At 37.8% G+C, this 18,568-nt stretch overlaps 1 protein-coding gene across 3 annotated transcripts in view; it reads left to right on the forward strand.

The window, feature by feature from the left end:
* NIPA1 (NIPA magnesium transporter 1) overlaps nucleotides 1-12,697 on the forward strand; it is an 83,476-nt gene extending 70,779 nt beyond the window's left edge. For all 3 annotated transcript variants that reach the window (XM_019438163.2, XM_019438165.2, XM_053888813.1), the window contains 2 exons: nucleotides 8,255-8,415; nucleotides 11,307-12,697. In XM_019438163.2, the coding sequence (XP_019293708.1) occupies nucleotides 8,255-8,415; nucleotides 11,307-11,818 (673 nt within the window). In that variant the 3' untranslated portion in view covers nucleotides 11,819-12,697. The remainder of the gene's footprint in view (nucleotides 1-8,254; nucleotides 8,416-11,306) is intronic.
* Nucleotides 12,698-18,568: the final 5,871 nt, after the last annotated feature.

The raw sequence follows: 18,568 nt of genomic DNA on the forward strand, positions 1-18,568 counted from the left end.
AGTTAATACTGTATTATATACTTGAATGTTACTAAGAGAAGAGTTCTTAGATGCTCTCACACATACAGATAAAAAAAAGTGGAAATTATGTGACATGATGGAGGTATTAGCTAACACTGGTGGCAATCATTTTGCAATGTATAAGTGTATTGAATCAACACATTGTATGTTGTAAACTTACATACTGTTGTCAATTGTATATAAATAAAGCTGGAAAAGAAAAAGTGAAAAGTCAACTGACAGAATATTAGAAAAGTTTTGAAGTTATATATCTAATAGGGAACTCGTATTTAGACTACATAACAAGTCATTGATAAAAAGACAAATAACTCAAATTAAAAATGGGCAGAAGATCTGAGTGTACCTTTCTCCAAAGATCTAGAAATGGCTCATAAACCTATTAAGTAATACACATCATTAGCCAACAGGGAAATGCAGATCAACCATAATGAGATATTACCTCTGCTAGGATGGCTATATTCATAAAGAAGGATATTAACAAGTGTTGGCTAGAACTTGTAGTAAATGGAAACCTTTTACAATGCTGGTGGGAATGCAAACTGTTGCAGCTACTTAGGAAAATTGCCTGGCAATTTCTCAAACAGTTAAACATAGAGTTACCATATGATCTAGCAAATCACAGCTAAGTAAATTCCCAAGAGAAATGAAAATATATGTCTATAGAAATATTTGTATGCAAATGCCCATAGTAGAATTATTCATTACAGACAAAAAGTGGAACCAACTCAAATGTCCATCAAGTGAGAAAGGATATATAATAGGGGTGCCTGGGTGGCTCAGTTGGTTAAGCATCCAACTTCACCTCAGGTCATGATCTCGCTGTCTGTGAGCTTGAGCCCCACATCAGGCTCTGTGCTGACAGGTTGGAGTCTGCACCCTGCTTCGGATTTTGTATCTCCCTGTCTGCCCCTCCCCTGCTCACGTGCGCTCTCTATCTCTCAAAAATAAGTAAACATTCAAAAAAATTTAAAGGATATATAATAGATGGTGTGTTCATACAATGGGATATTATTATAAAATACATGAATTGCTTATATACATTATAACATAGATAAACCTTGAAAGCTTTATTCTAGGTGAAATAAGCCATTTATACATTATGTGATCTCATGTATATGAAATGTCCTGAATTGGGAAATATATATAAACAAAAAGTAGATTTGTGGTTGCTTAGGGATGTATGCATGAGGGAGCATGGCGAGTTATGGCTAAGGAGTCCTAAAGAGTTGCTTTTGGCATACTAAAGTTTGTTCTAAAATTGATTGTGGTGATCGATGTGTAATTCTATTCCATACACTTTACATATACACTTTAAATGGGTGAATTTTGTATTATGTTAATTGTATCTCAGTAAAACTGTGAAAAAGAAAGAAAATAGAAAAACTGTCTATTCAATTTAAACTAATATAGACTTTCAGAAGGCATAATGGCAGTGGATATCCAGAGTCATCCAAGTGTTTGATCTTTAAGCGAGAGTCCAGTTTTGAGGAACAGAATCTTAGAAAATGATTAGGGGGAAATATTTGATATATGTATATGTACCAATATAAATGTCAAATGATATTGAATATTCAAAGACAATTTCAGTTTTATAACATACTTAAATGGTTTTATAAATGAAAGAGAACCACATTTATTGTGCTTCATGTTCCATAAACTGTCCTAAGTATTTTCACAAGTAAATTTCCTAGAGAAGCAGTGGATGAGGGGGAACAAACAGCATGATGGAGCCCATTGTGAGTTCAAGGAAAAATATGTGTATATGGATAGAACTGAGGAGAATGTTAGAAAGTAAATAAGTGTTTGACAGCATGGAGAGATTTTGTCGTTTTTAAATTTTTAAATTGCCTTTTATGTTGTAACATTGTTTATAATAAAATTGGGGCAAATAATTTGGTACTCATCAGTATGACACAAGATACTGTTAGAAGAGGAAAGACAAATCATTTGAAAAAGTTAACCTTCATTTTTTTTAGCAACCTCCTAATAACATATCCACTAAGTGTTTATTAATGCTGTCATTTGAAAAATGTTTGTAGCTACCACTGTCTTAGAAATGCAGCATCAATTTCTTCCAACATTTGTTTTAGAAAATACTATTTGAATCATATAGATACAAAGATTCATTTCTTGCCCCAAGTAAATAAGTAAGTAGGGGCTCCTGGGTGGCTTAGTAGGTTAAGCGTCTGACTGGATTTCAGCTCAAGTCATGATCTTGCAGTATCATGAGTTCAAGCCCCACATCAGGCCCTGTGCTGGCAGCATGGAGCCTGCTTGAGATTCTCTGTCTCCCTCTCTTTCTGCTCCTCTCCCACTTGTGCTATCTCTGTCTCTCTCAAACTTAAAAAAATTTTTTTCAGTAGGTAAGTAAAAAGAGAACATACTCTGAAAAGGTTGTTGTTTATATCACTAATATATTTACATGCACTCTCAAGTAAAAAAAAAGTCTGACTTTTATTTACTTTGCCAAATAAACTTGTCATAAGTTGCTCTCTTAAAAAGTTAATTTGATTTTATTTTAATAATATAGATAGGTAGATTATAGTAAATATAATAAATAATAAAATATCTAGTCAATCTAGTAAATCCCTGAGTTTTCCTAAACTCAGACTCCTAATTCCACAGCATTTTTATGTGTGTGTAAGTGATTCTTCCCATGGTATATGTTTCCTTCTCATAACCTAAATTTTCTCTGAATGGCCACCCTCATGGGAACATGAGCACTCTCCTGCTCTCTGAACACTTAAAGAAATTTTTTTTTTATTGTGGCAGAATAGACATAAAATTTACCATCTTGCCCATTTTTATTTTTTTATTTTTTATTAAAAAAAAATTTTAATGTTTATTGTGAGAGAGACAGACAGAGTGTGAGTGGGGGAGGGGCAGAGAGAGAGGGAGACACATAATCTGAAGCAGGCTCCAGGCTCTGAGCTGTCAGCACAGAGCCCAATGCGGGGCTCAAACTCACAAACCATGAGATCATGACCTGAGCTGAAGTCAGACACTTACCCGACTGAGCCACCCAGGTGCCCCAATATAGACAACATTTTGTCTATCCTTTCATCCATCAGTGGACACTTGGTTGCTTCCATGTTTTAGCTATTGTGAATAGCACATTTTGTTTGTTTCCTATTGCTATATGTTTATTGAGATAATTTATTGACTCTTGGCATTAAGTTTCTTTCTTCCTCTTTCTGTTGCCTTTTCTTTATCACACTGTTCCCCACTTCACCTTCCCACCCCCACCCTCACCAGTGCAGACACTGCTTCTCTGTGTTGTGGCCCTGATGCCAACATGTAACTTGTAGCTACATCTCAGACCAGCTCTCCAGGTAGCTATGCCATCAGTTTCACTGAACATTTAACCATTTAACTTAGAGGGTGGCAGACGTTTTCTCTCAAGGGCTAGATGGCAAATACCTTATGGTTTGTGGGCCGTATGGGCTCTGTTGCAACTGCTCAACTCTAGTGTTGTAGTGGAAGGTAGCCATGGACCAGACAAAACACGTGGACATGACTGTGGTACAGTAAGACATTAATTACAAAAGTAGATAGTCTGGGTTGGGCCTATGGGACAGTTTGTTGATTCGTGATTGCCTTTCATCTAATCTCAGCTCAGAAGCCAATAGGCTCTAATGATTGCAGCCCAGGAAAAGCAATAAGAGAAAGGTTTTGAATTGAATAGTTGGTGATTTCGTGCTGCGGAGGCCTGTTAGGTAGATACTCCGCCTCCATCGCAGCCACCATGGGGTTGTTCATTCCTAGCCACAGAGGGGAGGGCAAGGACTAATTCTTAATGAGGAATAGACTCAGAGGTAATTAGTTGCCCAAATCCTTTCTTCATGTGTCCTTAAATGAGACAGTACTATACTATGTTTCTAACTTCTCTAAACTTGATGTTTTAACATCTGCCCTACATGCATGTGCTAAACACACCTAGTTCTGAACAATCCAATAATAAGCCCAAGTCACCTTGCCTTGGCCTTCTCCCCCATTTATCACCCCTTAGGTGGGGGAGGCATTCTTTTCAAATGTAAACCAACTAATCCAGAGCCTAATCTCCCCAGGGCCAGGTATGAGACAACTAGGGAGAGCCCCTATGCCCCAGAGTCTTGAAATTAATCACATTAGCCAATTCTAAACCTGGGCTTACCCTTCCTCCCCATTCCTTCTCACAGAAACCACGATAGGTTCTTCCTTTCCCCCATCTCATGACCAACCCTTGTGGTTCCCTGTGTGGCTCCGCATAGTGTATTGTATAGTGGTTGCTATGACCCCTCATCTTGGAAACTGAGTAATAAACTATTTTGCAGTACTATTTAATTTGTACTCTGGTATTTTACAGTGGACTAAGAGATGAGTTGGCCTTGTGGTTCAGGCTCATAGCTGCCTCTCTGCTTTCATGCATGGCAGCCACTTTCCACTGTGGCATAGCCTGCTTATCATTCCAGGCTCATCTCTTGCCCTGAGAGCTTCCCAGTCCTCTGGTTTCCACTTCTGTGTGCAGCTATGAGGAGCCCCTCAATTTAACACCCAGTTGTGTATTCTAACATCATTTGTTGGTTCTTTTAGTGATGTTATTTATTTCTCCAAGTACATTGCCAAGGTTTCCTTGAGGGCCAGGCTGTGTAGGGGTAAAGACACAAGTGGTATATGGAAAAAGTTGGAGCTTTGGCTTTATGTGTATGTCATCACCATGATTTCACCTCTTGTTAGCTTTCTGTGGCCTTGGGTTCAGTGCTAATCCTTTCTGAGGCTCAGCTTTTTTATCTGTAAACAAGGATTAAAAAGGAAATAATCCAGTATATCTGGGTCTGGTGTGCCTTCCTCATGGATATTCATGTTCTCTGAGCGCATTTGGCATAGACAACAACAAAGTGACAATTACTAGTCCCATGATAACTAAAAGTCTTGGTTTTCCAATTCAAAGTGTATACTGATGTTATACAGAGAAATAAGAAATATATTATCCAACAAAACCCATGAAATATCTAGGAATAAACCTAATCAAAGAGGTGAAAAACCCATACACTGAAAACTATAGAAAGTTTATGAAAGAAATTGAAGAAGACACAAGAAAATGGAAAAATATTCCAATGCTCATGGGTTGGAAGAACAAATATTCTTAAAATGTCGATACTGGGGCGCCTGGGTGGCTCAGTCGGTTGGGCGTCCAACTTCGGCTCAGGTCATGATCTCGCAGTCCGTGGGTTCGAGCCCCGCGTCGGGCTCTGTGCTGACAGCTCAGAGCCTGGAGCCTGTTTCGGATTCTGTGTCTCCCTCTCTCTCTCTGACCCTCCCCCGTTCATGCTCTGTCTCTCTCTGTCTCAAAAATAAACGTTAAAAAAAATTTTTTTTTAATAAATAAATAAATAAAAATAAAATAAAATAAAATAAAAAATAAAATGTCGATACTACCCAAGGCAATCTGCATATTCAGTGAATTCGTATCAAAGTAATACCAGCATTCTTCACAGAGCTAGAACAAATGATCCTAAACTTTGTATGGAACCAGAAAAGGCCCCGAATAGCCAAAGCAATCTTGAAAAAGAAAACCAAAGCTGGAGGCATCACAATTCCAGACTTCAAGATGTACTACAAAGCTGTAATCATCAAGACAGTATCGTACTGGCACAAGAACAGACACTCAGATCAATGGAACAGAATAGAGATCCCAGAAATGGACCCACAAACGTGTGGCCAACTAATCTTTGACAAAGCAGGAAAGAGTATCCAATGGAAAAAAAGACAGTCTCTTCAGCAAATGGTGTTGGGAAAACTGGACAGCAACATGCAGAAGAATGAATCTGGACTACTTTCTTACACCATCCACAAAAATAAAATCAAAATGGATGAAAGACCTAAGCTTAAGACAGGAAGCCATCAAAATCCTTGAGGAGAAAGCAGGCAAAAACCTCTTTGATCTTGGCCACAGCAACTTCTTACTCAACACGTCTCCAGAGGCAAGGTAAACAAAAGCAAAAATGAACTACTATTGGTACCTAATCAAGATATAAAGCTTCTGCACAGCGAAGGAAACAATCAGCAAAACTAAAAGGCAACCGACTGAATGTGAGAAGATATTTGCAAATAAAGGGCTAGTATCCAAAATCTATTAAAAAAACTGATCAAACTCAACACCCAAAAACCATAATCCAGTGAAAAAAAGGGCAAAAGACTGAATAGACACTTTTTAAAAAATATTTATTTATATTTGAGAGAGACAGAGTGTGAGTGGGGGAGGGGCAGAGAGAGAGGGAGACACAGAATCTGAAGCAGGCTCCAGGCCCCGAGCTGTTAGTGCAGAGCCCGATGCGGGGCTCCAACTCACGAACCTCAAGATCGTGACCTGAGCCGAAGTCCAACACTCAACTGACTGAACCACCCAGGTGCCCCTGTGAATAGACACTTTTCTAAAGATAGTCATCTATAGCCAGATGGCTAACAGACATGGAAAAAATGGTCAACATCAGAGAAATACAAATCCAATCCACAATGAGATACCACCTCAAACCTGTCAGAATGGCTAAAATTAACAACTCGGGCAACAACAAATGCTGGCGAGGATGCAGAGAAACAGGAATGCTTTTGCATTGCTGGTGGGAATGCAAACTGGTGCAGCCACTCTGGAAAACAGTATGGAGGTTCCTCAAAAAATTAAAAATAGAACTAGCCTACGACCCAGCAATTGCACTACTAGGTATTTATCCAAGGGATACAGGTACGCGGTTTCAAAGGGGCACATGCATCCCAATGTTTATAGCAGCACTATCAACAATAGCCAAAGTATGGAAAGAGTTCAAATGTCCATCAACCGGTGAATAAAGAAGATTTGGTGTGTGTGTATATATATACACAATGGAGTATTACTCAGCAACCAAAAAGAATGAAATCCTGCCATTTGCAGCAACGTGGATGAAACTAGAGGGTAATGTGCTAAGCGAAATTAGTCAGAGAAAGGCAAATATCATAGGACTTCACTCCTGTGGAATTTAAGATACAAAACAGATTAACATAAGGGAAGGGAAGCAAAAATAGTATAAAAACAGGGAGGGAGACAAAACATAAGAGACTCTTAAATATGGAGAAATATAGGGATGGGATAAATGGGCAGCCGGCATTAAGGAGGACACTTATTGGGATGAGCACTGGGTGTTATATGTAGGGGATGAATCACCGGATTCTACTCCTGAAATCATTATTGTACTATATGCTAACTAACTTGGATGTAAATTAAAAAAAAAAAAAAAAGGAAACATATTACCAACCTTAAGATTATAGAGATTTTGGGGTGCCTGGCTGGATCAATCAGTAGGTAGAGCATGCGACTCTTGATCTCTGGGTCATGAGTTCAGACCCCATGTTGGACGTGGAGCCTATTTAATTAAAAAAACAAAACAAAACAAAAACTTTTTTAAAAAATTGTAGATGTTTTAAGATTTTTTTTTGCATTAAAAAATAATGTGACCACATTTTAAATATTTGAGGTATTATAGAAGAGAAAAATACCCAATCACCCATACTCCTACCATAATGTAATTACTATTAGCATTTTGGTTTTTTTCTTGTTTGTGCATTTTCTTAATTTGTTTTAACTGACGTGTTTTGATCATGAATGCCTTATAATTATTTTAACAGTTTTCATATCCTACTTTCCCACTTAACATAGTTTCTTTGATTGTTTGCTTTTAAAAATAAGGAAACAGGGCACCTGGGTGGCTCAGTCAGTTAGGCATCCGACTCTTGGTTTTGGTTCAGGTCATGATCTTGCAGTTTGTGCGATTGAGTCCCACATCAGGCTCTGCACTGTCAGCGAGGATTCTCTCTCCCTTTCTCTCTGCCCCTTTACCACTTGTACACGTACTCTCTCTCTCTCTCAAAATAAATAAATAAACAAAAATAAGTAAGGAAAGAATATTTTTATTTAACCATAAAACCTCATTTTATGAATGATGACTTATTTTTCTATTCTGATCTATTTCATATCTACTGAAATAATGTATAGCAGTATGAGTTAAGAGTCATTATGTATTGACTGCATGGTATTGGTATGAAAATCCTTTGTGTTTAATAATTTCAATAAATTCCTAATCTTTTCTACTCTTAAAAACTAAGTTAAAAATGAATATGGCTGTCAAGAAAATACGGCTTTTCTAAAATAACTACAGTTAGTAGAAACAGGTCAGATAGTATTAAATTTTAACGATTTCTCTCTCTCTTTTTTTAAACAAAGGTCCATTTTAGCTTCTTATCTTCTAAAGGAAAAGCTCAACATCTTGGGCAAGTTGGGATGTCTGCTAAGCTGTGCAGGTTCTGTTGTACTGATTATCCACTCCCCGAAATCTGAGAGTGTGACCACTCAGGCTGAGCTGGAAGAGAAGCTGACTAACCCAGGTAACTCCTTTCTAGCAAAGGTGCCAGAGAGCTTGTCTGTCTCCAGTGTGATCCAGGCCTGGGCTTGGGTTGGCCTACCTATGGTCTGTTTTCACAGACCCTGTGTTTGACTTTGCACATGAGTGGCCATTGCTGTGCCCTACACTTTATAGCATCCCCTGCTCTCCTGCTGCCCCAGGAGTGGGAGGAGGTCTGGTGGTTCTGGACCTTGCATCCCTGCTCCCTGGAGTTCAGTACTGCTTCTGCTTTCTTCCGGACCTCTGGGATCTTGCACATGGGTGCCTTTATCACCTGGCCCCCTCAACGCGGCCTCATCCCCTCAGGCCTCAATCCCATGAGCACCCACCTCCCACTTACCATGGCCTTCCCATTCCCCTACCTCCTATGACCACCCCCCACACGCCTCCTCCTGTCACCTCTTGCCACCTCCCAGTACTCCCACCCTACCTCCTTTCCTGCATTCCTACTGTCTCTTCTCTTTTGTGTCAGTCCTCCTGGGATCTGCTCTGGACCATGTTCCCCTCAGGACCACTGTTGTGCCCAAGCCTCTACACTTCCCTGTAATGTGTCTGGACCATGTTCCCCTCAGGACCACTGTTGTGCCCAAGCCTCTACACTTCCCTGTAATGTGAAACTGAGAGCTGAGACCCAATTTGATTTATCTTTGGATTTCCCATAGAGATCTCTGTATAGTTTTTTACATGTTTTTGACATGACAAATGCTATAAAAAACAACAGTCTACATAATTGTACTGGCCTAAAGTATAGATTCTTCTAAATTACTCCCAGCAGACCATCTTATATTGCTTACCAACAATTTTAGACACGTGCCAGCACAAAACTGCATCCACACCAATATCCCAAATACAGACATCTCTAAGCCACAAATACCTCACCACTCTTTTATAGCTTTTAATTGGCAGTGAATGACATTGCAGTGGAAATATCTGTAAAATTTCAAAAGGGATTCATAATGAAATTAACCAAGACTGTATTTTCCTGTAATTTTTTTATCCCTAAACATTTAGCATTGTTATATTTACTTCCTCCTGTAAAAGCCAAAATATTTCCAAAACTGTGAGAAATGAAAGTACAAAAACATGAAAAAAATCAGAAAAATGGATATGAATATCCTGAAGAATTTACTTTATGTAATTTTCAGAAAAATATATCCAAAGGCTTTTTACTTTCTGATAAATGTGGATGATACCAGTATATTCAGGTCTTAACTTTTACAAAAAACATATCTAATTTGAATACTGCCATAATAATTTGGTATGAAAATATGATGGTAGCAAAAAGATTTTTCTTTTTTTTAAATTGTAGTTTATTTATTTATTTTGAGAGAGAAAGAGCCACGTGCTCAAGCAGGGAGGGGCAGAGAGAGGGGGAGAGAGAGAATCCCAGGCAGGCTCTGCACTGTCAGCACAGATCCCGATGTAGTGCTCAATCTCACTACTGTGAGATGATGACCTGTGCTGAAATCAACAGTTGGACACTTAGCTGACTGAGCCACCCAGGTGCCCCTAAAAGATTTTTCTTTTTAACATGAATAACGTGTTTTAACCTGGAATATAAAATGATGTTATTCTAGCCACTTATAAATTTTTTTTAATGTTTATTTTATTTTTGAGAGACAGAATGCAAGTAGGGGAGGAACAGAGAGAGGGAGACACAGAGTCTGAAGCAGGCTCCAGGCTCTGAGCTGTCAGCACAGAACCTGACGTGGGGCTTGAACCCACGGACCGCGAGATCATGACCTGAACTGAAATCAGACACTTAACTGACTGAGCCACCCAGGTGCCCCTATTCTAGCCACTTATAAATTAAAGAGGTTTCTAAGTTTTTTTTAATGTTTATTTATTTTGAGAGAGAGAGCTCACGTGCTTATATGCTCAGGACAAAGAGAATCTCAAGCAAGCTCCATGCTGCCAGTGCAGAGCCCAATGTGAAGCTTGATCTCACGAATTGTGAGATTATGACCTGAGCTGAAATTAAGAGCTGAATGGTTAACCAACTGGGTCACCTAGGCACCCCAAGAGGCTTCTAAGTTTTTAAATTTTTTTTCTAAAGGTTAAAAAAACATTATGAATTTTTTTGTCAAAGAATTGCCTCAGAAGAAATTTTAAGGTCATCTTCCTGAATCTTCCCTCAGAACAGGGCTCCGTAGTTCTTTTTTCTTCTTACGTTTGAGGAAGAGCCACAGCCTGCCTAGTGCATGTCCAGGCTGTTCCTAGCCCTGTCAGGCCCAGCTTCTAACACCTCCTTTATAATCTCAGATTGAATTAGAAATTACAACCTCCTTTTGTACACATAACTTCAAAGCAAATAAAGCCTTAATTGTAATATGAAGGAGAAATAGCAGGATAGTACTTTATAATAAAATAGAATGCTCAGGTACAACTATAGAAGACATACCAGTAGACCCCATGCCTTGTGGAGTTGCTGAGAGCCTGGGAGCTGTAAATAAAGACTCATGTGGAGTGTCGTGCTATTAACTCAAACATTCAGGGGATATTGTTGTCAGCAATGGGATGAAGTTCTTAATGAAGTTCTGAAAAATTCAGTGCATATTAAATATATGCAAAAATTATTTTGTTTTATATATAACTGGGTTCTAGGCTCTGATAATTATAAGCACATTTGTCACTTACAAGTCCAAGGAGACCCTCAGAAGTTGTGAGAAGAATGAGATTTTTGTGTGGTACTGTCTCCACATCTCAGGGCCCCTGGCCTTGGCCCACTATATGTAGCCCTTAAATCACTGCAACAGCCACAACTACCCCACATGTTCCTGAAGAACCCTCCCACTCTGGCCACACACACTGGACCACATTCTGCCTAGGGTTTGTTGAATTGACTCCAAAGTAAGAAAATTGTCTGTTTTCCAGTGTTTGTGGGCTATTTGTGTATCGTGCTCCTTATGCTGCTACTGCTCATCTTTTGGATTGCACCAGCCCATGGGCCTACCAACATCATGGTCTACATCAGTATCTGCTCTTTGCTGGGGAGTTTCACCGTGCCTTCCACCAAGGGCATCGGGCTGGCAGCCCAAGACATCTTCCACAACAACCCATCCAGTCAACGGGCACTCTGCCTGTGCCTGGTGCTCCTCGCCGTGCTTGGTTGCAGCATCATTGTCCAGTTCAGGTACATCAACAAGGCACTTGAGTGCTTCGACTCCTCTGTGTTCGGGGCCATCTATTACGTCGTATTCACCACCCTCGTCCTGTTAGCCTCGGCCATCCTCTTTCGGGAATGGAGCAACGTGGGCCTGGTGGACTTCTTGGGTATGGCCTGTGGGTTCACTACTGTCTCTGTTGGGATTGTCCTTATACAGGTGTTCAAAGAGTTCAATTTCAACCTTGGGGAGATGAACAAATCTAATATGAAAACAGACTAGGATGCAACAGGGGGGTGGGTGGCTCAAGGAATAGGAAATGGATGTGGTTTCTGGTCCTAATTTGATGTGAAGTAGAAGAGACCCTAATCACTGGTATTAAAGTTGCTTGCATATTAATGGGTGGTCTGGTGGACAGTAGGGAGCATCGCTCAGCATCCAAGTAGGGGCCCAGCCCTCTGCAGTCTAAAGTTGCTAAATGGTTGTCTGGGCATCATCTCTCTCTGATGAGAGGAATCTCATGTTCATTGCCATTAACCTGGAAGCTTTCATGAATACTATTTCCTTTAACAATATTTTAACATTATTTAATAGAAAATAAAGTTGGGCTCTTTCCGGTTAGTCTTTGCAGGGGAGCAGATATTGTTACTTAGAAGATTACTTTGGAAATGGGGGAAATTGTTGTCTTATAGTCTGACTATACAGTAAATGTGTCTATAGTTGTGTTATTTTGCATTAAGCATGTATAAAATTCAGGTACCTCATCCAAATAAGAAGTATATACATTTAATTGTTTTTAATCCGCTAATGAGCTGACTCTCCCACCTCCTACTCCAAGACATTTTAATTGAACATAGAGAGAATGAGTGGACATGATGCAGAGTTCCATTTATAGGATGACTTTCAATAGCTCAAATCAATTTCAGTGCCTTTATCACTTGAACTCTTCACTTAATTTGACTATTACTATGTGTATGTTCTCTTAGAATAACTCTTTGATTATACTTTAATATTTCACTATTCAAAATATAAATGTATAGAGCAGTTAGAAATAACAGTATATTCATTTGTTGGAAGAAAGTCACAGTGAAAGACACATAAGAGCAAATTGACCTTTTTAGCATGTATTTATTGTCCAATTAAAGACAGTTGACTTAAGTAGCATAAGGTATTTTATTTGTATTTAATCTATGTAACTGGGACCCAGTATCAAATATATCCACATTCTCTTTCAGTGACCATTGTGGCCATTCCAAAGAAATAAATTATTCAACTTGATAATAAGGTTGTTAGATGAGAGAGTAACTGTTCAATAGCACATATGTCAGGTTCCCTATAATACAGGAACAGGTTAAAAGACACAGTCAAGCTCAGGCAAGTTTCTGAAAATTGGAACATACAAAGTAAGTTTTCAAAAGAATTTCTTCTAAAATGAAAACAATTAATTTAGCCATCTCCCTGTTGTTTGAGATGGCAGAGCACCCTACAATTCCTCACCCAACCTCTTATTAATCTTCTGAAATGCAAAATAGCCACTAAATATGCCAGTATTTGGATCAAAGAGATCATTTGTCTGTTTATAGTAACCTCCTATGTATAGTAAGTGGGAGCAAAGCACAAAGTGATGCAAATTATTTCATCAAGATATCATGTACTTCATATGCAATGTTTTATCTAAATAGGGAACTGTGCCAAGTTGGAAAATGGGATTGGGTAAGGCAGAATTAGCGAACTAGAATATCACATTTAATAATACCCAATTAAAGTTACTCACTAAGGAAAAAAATATTTTTTCAGGCAAAAAGAACATTTCTAAAGACCAAAGAAATTGTTCCCTAAAGTGTGGGGAGGCTAAATAAAAGGCTAAATAAAAGAGGCTAAATAAAATGAGGATAGTTTAACATACAGTGAAGAACACCTTTATGAATTAAAAGTAGATGTGATGGCATGAGTTGTCAGTGATTAGTGAACTAAGAGCAGCAACAAAATTGTTTAAAAAATTTTTAATCTTACATTAACTGACAGTTAATAAATACTCAAAAAGTCCCTCACTTTTTTTTATCAGCTCCTAAAGATTTGGGTTTTTTTATTATCAGGTATTTTTAGGAATGCAAGCCTTAATTTATTGAACTGAACTTTCTGAAAATATCATGTAGCAGTGTCAGTATAATAGTTTCCTACATAAGGAGTTTGAGACATTAAAAGAATACATGTGGTGAACAAAAGTATACTGAGAAAGTTCATGTGTCTTAAGGAAATTATCTTGTTTATTTTGTTACAGCTTACAGTTGAAGCTTAGTTTAAATTCATCTATTAGTGTTCCTCATTATATTTTAGTTCACGGTTACACCATGGATACTCAGCAGTGGTATTTTCTGGATGATCATCCCTGTTTTGTTTTGTTTTGTTTTGTTTTGTTTTGTTTTGTTTATAGCAAAACAAAATCTGAAAGTAGTAATAGCTGATCTCCTCTTAAGGATGACTTGTTCTGGAACAGTTGGACTCTCCCAGGTTTAGCAGATTATTTTGGTGGGATGAACAGCTTTCCTTCCAGTGGGACAAAGTTCTTAGGATTGTATTTCAAGTGTGTGACTCTAGCCTCAAATGGGCATGACCAGTCTAAAGAGCCCAATTTTCAAGTTTGACATAGAGCATATAACTTCTGATTTAATTTTATTTATATATATATATATATATATATATATATATATATATATATATATATATATTTTATAAATTCATGTTTTCATAATTCATTTGGAATTGCAAAGAAAAAAAAGGCCTCAAAGTGAGAGTTTGGGAGGAGCTAGAATGGGAATGGGTCTCATTGGTCTCTCCAAAAGTAAATACATATGAAACATTTTCATGATTATACTATTCCTTGGGCTTTATCTCTGATAAACTAAGAAGAAATTTACCTACCGCCTACTTGTTTTCAAGCCTCTCTAAAATCTTATGTTTCTGATCACAATTTGCAAATTTACTCTGGATACTTAAATAAGCCGTTTCTCTCCTCTGCTACTTGGACAATGCTTTGTTTTTTCATCTGAATCTTTGCATTTGAAAAGATTGCTTTCTGTTTTGCTAATTGATCAAGTGTAGGGCCTATTAAGGATTCTGAGACCACCCTGGGCATTTTGTTCTTCTAGAGGACTATTCCATCTCTGTAGAGAAGGTCCTTGAGAGGAAGGGTAGTCTGCTTCTTGCCACACAAGGAATAAGAACTGCTCATAACTCGTTCTTCAGTCAGATGTCACTATAGTATTTTCACATTAGAATGTTAGTGAAATACACTTTGCTGCTCTTGGTTCAGCAATAAGAAATATTCTTTCAATTCCTACTTTTCAAGCCAGTTTGTTATACTCAGTATTAACTCCAGAAGTTCATTCCAGCTGTAGTAGGTTGGTCTTTGTTCTTTTTCTTTGGGTTTCATGTCTGTCAGAACACTATTAACGTGTACAGTCACCCCTCATCTTCCTTCTTCCTTGACAGCTTCACTCTTTGTAAATACTGTGCTCACTTCTAGAAGCTAGTTCCTAGACATTTGTAAAGCACTGATATGCAGTGTCTTCCAGGTGTAGACAAGCACTTTGGTCCATGGAGACCAAAGGTATTGATGGCTGCCTAGTTCTTATTGGGAGATGGTACCTCTCTTTTCCAAGCTGCTCAACTAATCTAGAATAGTGGAGAAAGTGCTCCAATTGTCTACAGAGCCATGGCCATTGCTCTTTTTTGATGCCTACTTGATCCTGACTTAGACCTCTTATGACTGAGTAGGAAACTGGAAAGAGAAAAATGCTTCAATTTAGATCTGTTCATGACTGTCTGATTGGTTCCAGTGGTCTGAAGGAGTTATCCTTCTCACTGTGTTTGAAACCAAGGAAGTAGTTCACCCATCAAGCAGGATTAGATGGAATCTTGGTGTTCCGCCTTCTCAGGGACCAAAAATGTAACATTAACAACTTAGTATTGATCTTCTTCCCAAGGACATGTCCATGTTAGTTTTTCATATGTTTTACTCATAGTCATAGCTAGAAGCCTGTTAACTTGAGTTGGAAAGAGAAAAGATCAAGTTGCACACCAGTCACACCATAAAACAGTTTATCATATAAAATACCTCAATTTTCTGTATTCCTCACTTCCACCTCACAGTTGTACTGGTGATGAATTTTAAGGGTCTGTCCTTTAGTTTATTGGTGATTTTTCACATCTGGCCGGATTCTTATACCTCCATCATATACTTGAAAAGATTAAGAATTATAGGAATGAGAATGAGAATTTGGCTCAGTATCACTACTTGTTTATTTTCATATACATTTCTCACATGCTGTGAAATGCAACAAGAGAATTATATTTTAAAAAATGTAACTTTATGTTACATCAAAAATTATTGTGTAGTAAAAAGTTGATACTCAGTAGAACAATGATCATGTAAATAAATCTATTTCAGATGTACCCAATGTGATAAAAAGCATTGTCTAGGACCCCAGAGCATGAGCCAGGGAGAAAGATTTATTTGTTCTTTTCTCTATTTTTCCTTGAATTGTGCAACTATAGGTGAGTCACTTAACCTTTCTGTGCCTCAGTTTCTCTACCTCTAAAGGGGTGAGATGGTTCTCCAAATCACCTGTTTTAGAGCACTCACACTTTTAGCGTGTGCTGGTAGCCTCCGACAAGAGTGTTATGTGTAGGATTGCTCTGGAGTGGTGAAGTGGAAACTCAGCTTGCACTGGGCATCCTGTATGCTCAGGACTGTGCTTTAGACATGCAGCTTCAAGCACTGAGTAAGCAAAGGAAGTGCTGGGTGTAAAGTTTGCACGATTCCATGAAGCTTTAATTTTTCTTTTTTTTTTTTTAAGGAAGGGTTTTATATATTCTATTATAAAACGTGAAGGTTAAACAGGGACTTTTAAAAGCTGCACTGAAAGATCACATTCTGATGATGTGATAAGATTTTCTGACATTCTGCATATGTTTATGTTCTGCAGAAGATTCAATGACCTGTGAACCAGATTGATTCTGTTGTGTTAAATTTGTTAGGAATGATGCTGAAATTCCTGCTTCCAAGCAGCTCAACCCTGACCATGAATTACCTGACACCAGGTAAATGTCAGGAGCTCCCAAACCACTAGTGCCAAAAGGTCACGTTGAAAAGTTTCTTTTCTTTGTCAGAATGTACTAATTCCCTCCCCCCACCTCTATGTCAGTGTTTTTGCACTTTGGAATAATTTAAAGGTACTGTTTTCCAGTAGCATTCCTGAGTGTTGTTGCCTTTTTAAATGACAACTATTACTTTCTTGTAAAATGGAATATAATCGTGAAAGAGAAGAAGACTAGATAAAAAATGTAAAATGTTGATTGACTGCATAAGTTTTTTCCTGTAAATGTATCAGGGGAGCTTCCAATTAGCATACATACACACATTTGTCAATGGCTAAGACTTGCTTATCTTTTGCTTTATAGAAATAGTCATAGCATGTTGTAATTGCCTTATGTAAATAAAAAAGGCTATTTATTAAGTTTTCCAATAATATTTATTAATCTGTATGTGTTTTAAAATAAAATAACTTATTTCTAGCTGAACATTTGTTGCTTTTTTTTTTTACCCACTACTTGAAACACCCATGTAGTCCCAGGTTCCATATCATCCTAATTCCTCAATTAAATGTTTCCCATTTTCTTTACAGAAACAAATAGCCCAGTTCCCATCATGATATAAAAAATATGTGCCTGTGAATATCTTAGGGAGCAAAACCATGATGTGTGAAGGAATTTACCATCTAGTGATTACCTTCTGATACAATTAAAGAAAACCAGGTATATTTTAATATATTAATATCTTTTCCATGTTTGGGGAGTATATAACATAACATTTTATTATATTTTAAGCACATAAAACTTTAGAGAATTATAACACATCTTAAAACTACAAGTATCATCAGAAATCTTATTATTAATCTTTTTAGTGTCCTGTAAGTCACTTTGTTAAACAGAAAAATATTTTATTTGAGAAAAAATATGTATTTTTTAGGCTCTGTCCAAAAGGATTTAATTACATTTTTAAAAAGATTTTTAAAATCATTTTTAAAAAGATTACTTGTAAGCAATCTCTACACTCAAAGTGGGTCTTGAACTTACAACCCCCAAATCAAGAATCACATGCTCCACTGACTGAGCCAGCCAGGTGCCCCTAATTACTCACATTTTGATCAAACTATATCTATTTAGAAATCAGGAACAGACATTTTTAAAAACCACCAAATGTTCCTATGGATACCCCTTTCCACACAGGTTTTTGAGGTTGTGAAGCGTGTAAGTGCCAAATTCTACAAAAACTTGTCCTGGTTGGTTACTAGTATAGAACTAAGTTTCAGCTTCTAGCCAAGCACAGTAGTAGCTAGTAGTACTGCACCTAGTTCTGAGGGTTGTATAAAATCAGGCATGCCCCCTGCCCTCCAAAGAGCTTATGCTCTATTTTCTCTGTTCCTGAGAAACAGCCTCTCTGATGACTCTGAGGCATGGCATTGTTGGCATCTTTGTTTTAATGTTTATCACCTGGTACACCATATTTCAAACCTCACATGGTCGTTTCAAAAAGTTTTTTTTGTGTTTGAGAGCTAAGGCAGTCAGGAAACAAAAACAAAGATACTTCTATCTGTACTAGCAGTTCAGAGGAGAAGGATTCCAGTTGAGGAAATTTGAAAGTTGGGATTTGAATTGCACCATGGCAAGCAGGGTAGGAGGGATGCTAATCAAGTAACAAACACAACAAATCCATATAAAATAACTGAAATAAAGGGATAGAAGATGGAGAAGTCAAAGTGTGGTTGCCTGTCTATAAAATGGAATCTTTTTATTTTTGGTGATGATGTTAGGGGGATCTTAGTGTCCTCCTTACCCTAATTTGGTGTGCTTATTGCTGCTCTAACAAATTACTACAAACTTTTTGGCTTACAACAACACAAATTTATTATCTTACAGTTCTGGAGGACAGAAATCCAACATGAATTTAACTGGGCTAAAATCAAGGTG

The sequence above is a fragment of the Panthera pardus genome, unplaced genomic scaffold, assembly GCF_024362965.1.
Source record: "Panthera pardus isolate Hobbes unplaced genomic scaffold, ASM2436296v1 HiC_scaffold_24, whole genome shotgun sequence".
Taxonomy (NCBI): Eukaryota; Metazoa; Chordata; class Mammalia; order Carnivora; family Felidae; genus Panthera; species Panthera pardus.